This window comes from Xiphias gladius, chromosome 20, assembly GCF_016859285.1.
Source record: "Xiphias gladius isolate SHS-SW01 ecotype Sanya breed wild chromosome 20, ASM1685928v1, whole genome shotgun sequence".
NCBI classification, from domain to species: Eukaryota; Metazoa; Chordata; class Actinopteri; order Istiophoriformes; family Xiphiidae; genus Xiphias; species Xiphias gladius.
The window spans coordinates 25,308,039-25,319,752 of record NC_053419.1 but is presented as its reverse complement, the minus strand read 5'-3'; the positions used below and the strand labels follow the sequence as shown (position 1 = coordinate 25,319,752).

Below are 11,714 nucleotides of genomic sequence, written 5' to 3'. Positions count from 1 at the left end.
TCACGACGGGTTGTTGTGTCCAGACTCATCGTGATGTTGCTTCATCGTCACAGAAAACAAACTGTCAACTCTGTCGGTGCGATTTTCAGCTCAGTTTGGTCTGTGTTGCTCTGTTCATCGCATCATGAAACCAGGGCCGTCCTACACACACAGTAGAGGTAAAACAGAACCCGTTACTGCCACCTCCTGTCTAAATGAACCAGGCTTATGAGAACCGCAGCTTTATTCCACATCTGCCTTTATGACAAAGGACAACGGAGCAGAATGATCATCTCTCGTGGACAAACGGTGCATGACCTGCGTAGCCGAAGACCCCCCACTGCTTTCTAGGATTACGGTACGTTTACATTTCTGGAGATCGACGGGTGCGTCCCAGCCTGAACAGGGGCAGGTCCCGGGATGGATGATAACATTTAAATGCACTTTTTAAACATCGAACATCGAATTTTCCTCTTCCGTCCTGCAGCTCCGTCCGTGGAGGCGCAGCAGCTCCATTAACACATTGTCGGTGAACTTGTATTAATAATTAATCTGAGGAATGATCGACATGCAGCTTCCATGTGTTGAACTCCCCAGAAGTGTGAAAACTAAACATCGAGACACACTGACGGAGTCAATGTATTTATTTCGTATTTCAGTCAGAGTGGAATCAGTTGGTCCAGGACTTGGTCAGCGGTCAGTAATACTGCATCTCCCTCTACTCAGTACCCCAGTACTGACCCCATCAGACAGAGACAGAGGAGATCATGGGCTCATATTCCTGCTGAGTTGAACTGATGCTGAAGACGAAGAGAAATACATGTTTTTCTAGTCTGTCTTTAAACACCAGGGTCCATAGGAATCACATGGATCCCTGCCCAATGTGCCGCCACCGTAACTGATGGAGGACAATATCCACAGTTTGCGTGGAGTGAGTATGAGGCTCCGACAGCTCGACGGACCAGGTCCGAAGTTCAGTGTTTTGGTGTCAAATGTCCTGTTTTTGTTTCTGCCCTTCCACTGCAGCTCGACGGGGAAACTCAAGGAGAGAATTTTCTACCAACCAGGCTGTAACTTTGGAAAATCTCCACTTGACTCAGACTGTTGAGGCCTCATATTAACTTCGTCTAACTGTGGAATAAATTCTTACACAGAATGAGGACTGTGGCTTTTGTCCTCCATCTCAATAGGAGGAGATCCAGTATGAACAGGAGGCATTTCAGTGTTCACGTGGATACATCGCTACGGATTTAAAAAATGACGTAACCTATCCTGTACTCGCCTGCTGTTTTTCTGAATATTCCTAAATAAGTTGTGTCTTTTAGACTCACGATTTAAGTTATAAATAGAATAACATAGCTTTTATTAGCAATAATCAATCACCAGAAACATTTTATCGATTTTTTTCATCCTCAGTTATAGATACTAGAAGTGTGTTATTTTCAGGATTGATATCTTATATCTACATTTATATACAACTACTTTCCAACACTAAATATATTTAGAAGGAAACCTAATACGGACCGGATCATGTTTTCTATCAACGTAATGAGGAAATGTTTTTGACGTATCAGTAAAACGATGAGTGATTGGTCAGTCACCAGAAAATCAGCTGTTTCAGAGTTTTTATAATCAAAACTGATTTAAACTGAGAAAAACTGATTAAAATATTATATCATATTATTGAATAAACATTCCCGGGGTCTCTAAAGACCCTAAAATGTTTGGGGAAAAAACGTCAGGAGTTCAACACATTTTTCAACGTTTTTCGACCTGTTGACACGATGAACTTCAAAAAAAAGCGTTTTAGGAACAGCAGCAACTCGAGGACTCATTGAATAAAACGAAGGAATCAGACAGAAGTGGAAAATCCAGTGTTTCTTCAGACCTGAAAAATGGTTTTATGTTGTGTTTTTAAATGTTCACAGTATTTCAGGACAAACAAAATGTCCTCTCTTGTTTATGGTCCCCAGTACATTTCAGTATTTTAACAAGTTGGTAATTTACGGTTACACAATATATAAAAAGTATTAAATCATTTTAATATTTTCATATTTTTCATATGATTCAAACTCAGGTTGGACATTGGTATTTTTTCCATCCGCATTTTGTGTCTCTTTTTTTTTGTTAAGTTGCCATGGTGATATACGGTGTCATTGTGTAAGCCCAGGAATGAGCTTTCTCTCTGACTGATCATTTTACAGGTAGATGCACCTGAAATCACAGCACAGCCGTCGTCTTTAACTCATGTGTCTGGTGATTCTGTCAAACAACATCGTGGTTATAAAATCAGGATTTCAGCAGCTTAGAGCAGCAGCTTGGAAACAGCCTGGAAGAGACTGCTGGTTAACACGTCGTCTCAATGGGACACGTTTCAGTCACTGTTTCACACCTGTTCCGTCGTCTGACAACAGAAACAGACAAACATGTAGATGAGAGCAACTTCATTGGGAATTCAGCTGCATTAAATGACTGTATACGTGAGCACAGAGAGCAGGAGAGAAGAATAGATAGAGGGCTGAAAACGACTGACACTGGGCAGACTGCAAATACAACACGATGATGTCTGATCACCGATACCAGATCTTCAAGCGTACTACCGGCAGACTGTTGCTATGTTGTTTATGTTTTGAAAATAATAGGAAAGAGAAAGAATAACTTTCTGACTCTGAACTGTAAACATATATAACACAAATACTAAAACCTAATTTCAGACTTTTCCTCCTCTGTCCTTCCTCTCTTGCCTCCTCTCCTTCCTCACCTCCTCCCCTTCCTCGCCTCCTCTTCTAGCTGAAGCTGTCTCCAGGTGAGTCCATCATCCCGGTCCTCGTCCCTCAGAATCTGGAAGCTGATTGGCTTGGCGGCTGGAACGTCTGCGTGCTCGGCGGACTTCTCCTATCACGAGCTGCGTTCTCACTTCCTGTGCACACACGTGATGTCAGAGCTCTTTGCCGTGGCAACGTTGCGTACCTTTCCCAAGGTCTGCAGTACTATGAGAGTATTTATCCGTGTACCTCTATAGTATTGTTTTCCCGTGAAATCGTAGTGTTGTCGTCTGAGTGTATGTAACTGCGGTTCAGGCTACAGTAGTGTTGCGTATGCTTCAGAATTTTTTACAGTTCTGTTCTACTACTATTGTGGTGCTGTTGTGTATTTAGCCTCCATGTGCACTGCAGTAGTATTTTTAGTATTTGGTATTTGTAGTATTGCTCTCAGTATTTTGACGTTTTGTGTCTGTTGGTCCGTGACAGACTTCCTGATTCGTCAGATGAACCTGAGGACTTTAAAAGGCTTATTGAACACACGTGGTTTTCACTGTAGTATTTTTGTACACCGCAGGTATTACACTAGTGGTGGTGCTGGTACTTTTTGCAGTACTTCTTGTGAACTGTTGTTGCAGTTGGTTCCTCATTTGCGCTTCACTCTGGAGATCGACGCTCTGGCTCGTCCTGTTGGTCTCTGATGGAGGTTCTCCCAAGAGGTAAGAGGAGGTGTGATAATAACGATAATTATGACATTAATAATAAAAATGAGTGGTGGCAGATCCGAATCCCGCAGCTCCAGACTAAGTGAGACCTGCAGAATGAGGACAGAGAAAGAGAAGACACAAAGTCAATGACATAGAGTAGCGTGATATAAATGCATGGAGAGAGAGAAGTGCTCGGTGCATCATGGGAAGTCTGCCGGCAGTCTAGGCCTATGGCAGCAGAACTAGGGGTTGGTTCAAGACCAGCCTGAGCCAGTCCTGACTGTTAGCTTCACCAGAAAGGAAGGTTTTAAACCTCCTTAAGACTCTTAACCGTGGAGAGGGTGTCTGCCTCCCAGACCTAAACTGGAAGAAGGTTCCACAGTAGAGGAGCCTGATAACTGAAGGCTCTGCCAACCAGTCTACTCTTGGAGACTCTAGGAACCACGAGCGAGCCTGCGTTCTGGGAGCAGTGTTAAAGTGGGGTAATAGGTACCATGAGCTCTTTCAGATATGATGGTGTCTGACCATTAAGGGCTTTGTAGTTGAGGAGGAGGACTTTAAATTCTATTCTGGATTTTACAGGGAGCCAATGCAGAGAAGTTAACACGGGAGAGATGTGGTCTCTTCTCCTAGTTCCTGTCAGTACTGGTGCTGCAGCGTTCTGGATCAGCTGGAGAGAATTTAGAGACTTGTTGGGACGGCCTGATAATAAGGAGTTGAAATATTCCAGCCTACAAGTAACAGAAGCATGGACTAGTTTATCTTTTTGAGACAGGATGTGGCTGATTTTTGCAAAGTTACACTGGTGAGAAAAGACAGAGCTTGAAGTTGTGGGAGTTAAAGGACGTACCCTGATCAAAGAGAACCACAAGGGTCCTGACGGTGGTGCTGGAGGCCGGGGCAGAGCCATCCAGAGTAACTTTATCATCAGATAAGGTGTTTCTGAGGTGTTGGGGGCCAAGCACATTAACTTCAGTTTGTCTGAGTTTACAAGTAAGAAATTACAGGTGATCCAGGCCTTTATGTCTTTGAGATGTGTCTGAGGTTTGACTCCCTGATTAGTTTCATCTGGCTTCACAGATAAATACAGCGGAGTGTCATCTTTGTAGCAGTGGAAATTTATGAGCTCTGACCCCCAGTTTGAGGGGACCAACCTGCAGCGTCCTCCCCCGGCCTGCAGGGGGCGCTTCAGTGGGCGCAGCCTGCTGGACAGTTTTGCCGACGTGAACTCCAACGTGCACAGCCTCGCCACTGTCTGGCTGCGCGGCAAGAAACCTGCAGACTTTGTATGAACACACAAACCACGAACATGTCCCGTCGTGGAGGAACGTACAACACTCATTAGTACACATTAACAGGAGTAATGTGGAAGATTTCATGACTGTGCACGCTGCCATTATTTATTCCACGTGGGAGATCACTGGAATAATTAAAACGCTCTCACACCCTTTAGACGCGTATCGTCATCGTGTGTTGAGAAAAGCAACAATACTTCAAAATGCTGCTGCAACAACTCCATTACATTTATCTTCATACTTTCTGGGGTTTGGGTTGAAACATTTCATCCATCAGGGCGCCCGAATCCCAGATCCGGTTTCAAACATCGGCAGCGAACTGGGATGAAATTTGGGATCTCTGCCTTTACGGGGTCCTGAGTCCCTGTGACAGGGTGCCGTCGTCAGCAGCTGTTTGATAATCGCTGTCACCAATTTAGTCTCAAGTCCTTGTGCCTCAACAACAGAACAACCCACGTTACTATTTTCTTATCTCATCCTCTACGGTGAAATTATGGTCATGCTTTTGTTCCCCAGAGCTTGATATGTAAATATGCGTCGGTTTATTCAGTCGTTACTGTTCTTTAAGGTTCCTCTCGGCGGAGCAGTGTTCCCCTGGAGACCGTTCCCCTGCACGTGGCAGCTGGTGTCCGTAGCAACCCGAAACGTCTCCGCTGTGACGTCGGAGCGAGGAACGCACGGCTACCTGGACCCCGCCACCGTGGAGGACAGCGTGACGCGCTGATGCTAATCGATGTGTTAGCAAACTGCTCCGTTTGTTGTCTTGTGTGAACTCGATTTCATTGATTTTAGCTGTTGTTTTTGTGGGATTTCTGCTTCAATTAATTCATTAAAATAAGAGTTTGTCTGGTTTGATTTAATGTTTGGAACAAGTTTTAACCATTTTATAAGCAGTTAGCTGGTTGTTTCTGTTATTTAGCCTAAGTTAGCTTAATAAACGTGACACTGAGCGTTACAGGCTTATTTTGAAGGAGAGGAAGACTCTCAGCTGTGATGAAAAAAACTACCGCCATTTCATTTACGTATATTTATAGGTAATATTCCCTTTAAAGAAGCTAGAATTGTGCATCAATCTTTATGCAACATTATTAAATTGTAAAGTATCAGGTTTCTATATAATAGTAATGTGTATTTACTAAATGTATGAATAAAATTTTATACAGCATTTCAAATCTTAATGTTTTATTTTTGTGACTTGCATTATAATGAAAACAGAGACCAATCTTATCATAGTTTCTTATTAGCCGGATTGAACGAACTGTATATAGGTGAAGGTTTTTATTTTAGGTTGCAGAGGCCCTGACCTCTTTGTCCGGGAAACCGAGCTTTCCACCACCGCGATCGGACGTTTCTCTAGAAAGCTCTTATTTTGTAACTTGGCGGCCCGGAAGTCATTTGGTAGAAATCCCGCCGTGGATTCGCGTGATCAGATTAATGAACTAAACTCATTAAACGAGACGTTTCGAAGCGAACAGACAACATGGAGACTCTGAAATTACTAAAAACAACTTCCCTTCTTTTAGGTTTTATTTTCACTTCTTTTCTTCAGAGCCCTTCCCGCCCAAAGCTTAAACCCACACGTGCAGAGCACAGGCCCAACTTCCGGTCCTAATTACTCAATTAGCAGCTGGCTCCAGGTGTCCCGGAGCCATTCTCAGCCTCAGGTGTGGCGGCAGCCTTCAGCAGCTTCCCGGTGGGCAGAGCGAAGCGGAGCGGACCGGACCATGTCGGCGGCTCCCGGACGGAAGATGATGGCCTGGGTTTGGGTCGGTTTGGTGACTCTAGCCCGGCTCAACACGTCACAGGACCCGCACCGGGACGCGGACGGAGGGTTGGGCGGCCTGGAGCCGCTGTTCTCGGATTCTGAGCCGCCAGTAGAGACCCGGGGCGGGGGAGGATTCTTCCCGGTGCCGGTCTGGAAGTTTGTGAAAGGTAAGAATACACTGAGCTCGGGTTACACAGGAAAATAACCTTTTATTTATTTATTCAAATTTGATTTAATTTTGATTTAATTAAATTAAATTCCCCTATTGACAGGAATTCTTTGAGTTCGCGCCATCTGGCTTCAACATGGCGTCAACTCAAAACCGACCTGAAGCCTCCTTTATGAACCAGCCAGTTCTGACTCCAGTCGTTTTCTCTTATTGGCTCAGCATTTTAAGACCTGCCTCTTTTTTTCTGTCACATTTTTCTACTTTGAGTTTTGAAGCAAAGAACTTTTGATTAAACAAAAGGAGAAAATCTGGAATCAGCTCAAACTTGGTGAATTTAACACTAAACCAGCAGAAAATGCTTCGGGAAAACGAATCCTGTCGAAGGAGGCTAGTATCAAGACATGAAGTGATTCTAGAAACATCTTTTCAAAAAAATTCTGGATTCATGTGGATTAGGATTTCTTGAACATTGATTTCCAACATGTTAAGTGTTAGTATTTACACTATATTTGATCAAACTGAGTTGTAAATACTGAGTTGTAACATTAAAAAAATTGAAGGATTTATGAAACTGCCGCAATGAAATGTTTGAGTCATATGACTCATTAACCGAAATGATTAATGACAGATCTTAAAACTTCTCAAATTAATAAAAAATATATAAAAGGCTTCAAATTAAGCTTTTTAAGGTTCGTGTGAAAACGTTTAACTCCACGTGCCTCGTGCAGCTTTATTTTTTAGTGTTTGAAGTGTTGCAGTAAAACTCCCTGAGGCGCTGGTTCACCGTTAAGGCAAAGCCACAGTAACACGCCGGTCTGTGTGAACTGAATCGTTGATCCTGATTCTGGTATTTCAGAGCGAGGTGACGGTGGAGAGGGGTCAGGGTTCGGGCGGCCGCAGTATCGCTGCAGCGACAGATGGTTGTCTGTTCGCTTCTCGCTCGTCCGACACTCTGATCTACGCCTGCAAGGTAGTTTTGTCAGTTTCTGTCAGTAATAAAAATTGTACAAAGTTAATATCTGAGATCAAACTGATCTATTAGTTTTCTTATTCCCTTCTTGATCTTCTGACCTTGACAGCAGAGAAATCTGTAAAAAATCACTGTTCAAGCGAGAGTTGTTTTCAGTGAGACTTGCAGCAACCTTTACTATTCAACTGAAATTACCGTTTACAGATGAACTCAAACTGTAAAAACTCGTCAAAGCTGAAAATTTACCTTTGACCCAAACCGATTGTTCTCAGCTCCGATTTTTCTCGGACCACGTAGGCCACACAGGAAGTGCAGATATAACAGAAGTGTCGCAGCGCCCCCAGCTTGGCTTTGTTTTAAAACAACCGCGGCGACCACAAATCAGTTTGGTCTTAATCGTCTCTTTACAGATGGGAGGAGGTTGTCGTCGCTGCCGGACCGATGTCATGGTTCTGTTCGTACCTTCGGGCCGTGGCTGCTGCTGAAGCTCCCTTATACCAGCTGCCATATGGTATCATGGGTAAAATGTTCATTTTGTCCCTCAAAACAAACCCTGCTGATGAATTGAATTATTTCTGAAATAATAAGGGTTTTTGGGATAGAAAACAAAACCGATCTGAGGGAGTCACTGCGTCCATTTCAGCACAGTGATGAGAGGGGAGGAAAAGCGTGAAGCTCACAAACTATTTATCATTTGCACAGTAACAAATTTTTTTATGTTCTCGATCTTTTGACCAAAGTAAAAAGTGATTCCCATCGCTATAGTATCAAGCTCTTCCTGCAGGATTTAAAATGTCTGGGAACAGTTTGTCATTTCCTCCTTTAGAACAGCAGCAGTTTGTTTACTTTTTTTTAATTCAACTTCATACTACTTCTTAAAGAGGAATATTAAACCATTTACTACATTTCTCTTAGCTGTTGTGACTGTACAGATTAAGACTTAACGTAAAACAATTTTGAAAATATGAATTGAACAAACTTGAGCATTCCCATTTAGGACCTAAAACAAGTGGTAAAACTAAAACGACCTGCAAGTTAAATCTTTTTTTTTTTCTACATTTTAAAATGGCATTTATTAAAACCAGCATTCCCATAGGCATGCAGTTGGCACCATAAATCACGCAGGTTTTGGTTTCTCTCTTCACAGTAAACTTAATCTTTGGTTTGGACTTTGGTCGGAAAATCAAGACATTTAAAGATATCACCTTGGTCTCTAGGAAATTTATAATTGCTATTTTGTTCAATTTTCTGAAATTTTATAGACAAAAGGATTAACTGAATGTAAAGGACAGATGCCAATTTACTGGTTCCAGTTTGCAGTCTGTAAATCGGCTGGTTTTCTTCCTCTTTCATGATATTAAACTAAATATCTTCAGGTTTGTTTCGGGAGAAAAAACAAGTCGCCTTGGACTCTGGATACACATTCACTATTAATTGGACATTTTACTGATAATTGATTGATCCATTTATCGAGCTAAATTCAGTTTTAGCTGGGTGACGGAGACATAACTAGTTTTTAAAAAGTCACGTTGCCTGGTGACAGATTTGCTTTGTTCTCTCCAGTATTCAAATGGAACGTGGTTTCGCCAGTTGAAGCTGTGTTACTTCGACCACCTGCTGCAGGCGAACATGACTAGTGTGGTCGCCTGCGAGAATCCTGCAACGTCACGGCAGCCGGTGCCGCCACTGGTGTCTTGCGGAACTACCGATGTTGCCGTGAAACTGCCTCTAGGAACAAGACTGCAGAGGGTAAAAGCTCTGGGGAAAGGTGGCGTAGTTGAGAGGGCGCTCACCACAACGACCACAGGTGCAGTGTTTGTGCAGATACCAACATCAGCGGACGCGGTAAGGTGGAACAAAACATGATCCCGTTTGGTAAAAGTTTGGAGCGAGCTAATAACTGAGTGTTTTGCAGGATTCCGTCTTCGAACTGATTTATTTTGACTCAGCTGGAGAAATGTCCACGATGCTGGCAGCTTGTTTCCGTCCACTAACCCCAAGCGGGCGGGATCGTCACCCAAGAGCTCTGGAAGAACCCAACCTTTGGGAGCTTTGGGACTTTGAGGAGGTTCCTCTTGAACCGTACAGTCCAGAACCGACAGAGACGACGGAGGCTCCGTGCGATGGAGGCGCGACTACGGTACCGACACAGATGACGTATGCTGACGCAGAAATCTTTGAGTTGTGGGGATTCGATGAAATTCCTGATGGGCCATATACTGGCGAGGAAACTACAACAGCTCCCCTCACCACAGCGACCGCCTCAACATCCGCTGCTGCCTCAACGACCACCGTTGGCACGATGACCACAACCAGTTCTTCTACCACTGCGAGTGCTGCCCCGTCTACCAGCGACACCACCAGGTGACTATGGCTTCATCCGGGCACCGAGTTGGTGCATTGGACAGATCAGTGATTGGATGTTTTTGGAGCCAAAGATTAAAAGTCGGAGCTCAGCTTCAGATGCTAACATTAAAGACGACAACCCAGGTCCAATCTCTTGTGTAGTCCTGGACTTGGACCTAAATTTTAACAGCCACATTAAGGCCAAATCAGTTGACTGTCACCTTTAGGAATATCAAGAATTAAAGGACCCAGGATTTAGGAAAAACTTGTCTTTAGGTTTCTCTTGAATAGGGTTTACTACTGTAACGGTGTCTTTACAGGTCTGAGACCAGGATATTGGATCACATCAGTGCAGATCTCAGATCTTTACACGGGCCTCCTGTTAGTGAATTGACTTTAAAATATTACCGTTGGGTTATAAAGACTGACTGGCTTATTTCTGATCTGCTGGTCTGCTCTTAACCTTCCAGACCTCTCAGAAGGTCTAGGACAGGTCTGCTTACTGCCCCAGAGTCCAAACTAAACCTGGAGAAGTGGCATTCAGTTTTTATGCTGCACATATCTGAGAAAAAACTCCAAAAAACTCTGCTCCAACTCAGTTCTTTAAATCAGAGCTGAAGACTACTTTTGCTGCTTAGTCCCAAGTTGAAGTTAAAACGCGGTTTAATTTTGGGACCATTCATATTCTGCATTGCACCCTCATTTGTGTTCTCCTGTTTTGTCCTATTTTAACTTATTTTTATCCATTTTATTCTTTTTATATACTTTTTATATACTTGTCTTCAATTCTTTCATGTCTGAAGTGAAACACTTTCACTTGCCTTGTTGAAGGGAGCTAAATAAATAAATTACCGTATCTCAACCAGCGCCGCCCCGACAACCACAACGAGCGCTACAACCACCACGAGCACCGCCCCGACTACCACCACGAGTGCCACCACCACCACGAGCGCTGCTACCGACTACCACCACCACGCCACCACCACGAAGCGCTGCTACAACGAAGCGCCGCCGACTACTACCACGAAAAGCCGCCACCACCACCACGAGCGCTGCTACCACAACGAGCGCCGCCCCGACTACCACCACGAGTGCCGCCACCACCACCACGAGCGCTGCTACCACAACGAGCGCCGCCCCGACTACCACCACGAGTGCCACCACCACCACGAGCGCTGCTACCACAACGAGCGCCGCCCCGACTACCACCACGAGCGCTGCTACCCAGCGCCGCCCGACTACCACCACGAGTGCCGCCACCACCACCACGAGCGCTGCTACCACAACGAGCGCCGCCCCGACCACCACCACGAGCGCTGCTACCACCACGAGCGCTGCTACCACCACGAGCACCACAACGAGCGCCGCCCCGACTACCACCACGAGCGCCGCCACCACCACCACGAGCGCTGCTACCACAACGAGCGCCGCCCCGACTACCACCACGAGGGCCGCCACCACCACCACGAGCGCTGCTACCACCACAACGAGCGCCGCCCCGACTACCACCACGAGCGCCACCACCACCACGAGCGCCGCTACCACCGCCGCCCCGACTACCACCACGAGCGCTGCTACCACCACGAGCGCCGCCCCGACTACCACCACGAGCGCTGCCACCACCCCCTAGAGAGTGGTGCCCCAACTCTCCAGTCCGTTCCCTCAGCAACTCCCCCACACTGTGTCGTTTTGAAATAAACCAAAGCTTCGTATCATGTGAA

At 45.0% G+C, this 11,714-nt stretch overlaps 1 protein-coding gene across 3 annotated transcripts; it reads left to right on the top strand.

Annotated features, from left to right (window-relative positions):
• Positions 1-6,349: 6,349 nt before the first annotated feature.
• LOC120806639 (mucin-5AC-like) lies at positions 6,350-11,714 on the top strand. 3 transcript variants are annotated; one of them, XM_040157993.1, is made up of 9 exons: positions 6,350-6,675; positions 7,534-7,647; positions 8,058-8,167; positions 9,211-9,492; positions 9,563-10,011; positions 10,860-10,950; positions 11,033-11,208; positions 11,446-11,508; positions 11,539-11,714. In XM_040157993.1, the coding sequence occupies exons 1-9, from the start codon at positions 6,468-6,470 to the stop codon at positions 11,621-11,623; spliced, it is 1,578 nt and encodes a 525-aa protein (XP_040013927.1). In that variant the 5' UTR covers positions 6,350-6,467; the 3' UTR covers positions 11,624-11,714. The 3 variants fall into 3 exon arrangements, with proteins under 3 accessions (XP_040013927.1, XP_040013928.1, XP_040013929.1); XM_040157994.1 differs by having other exon boundaries at positions 6,352-6,675; positions 11,446-11,494; positions 11,609-11,638; XM_040157995.1 differs by lacking the exons at positions 11,033-11,208; positions 11,446-11,508 and having other exon boundaries at positions 6,354-6,675; positions 10,860-10,932; positions 11,552-11,714.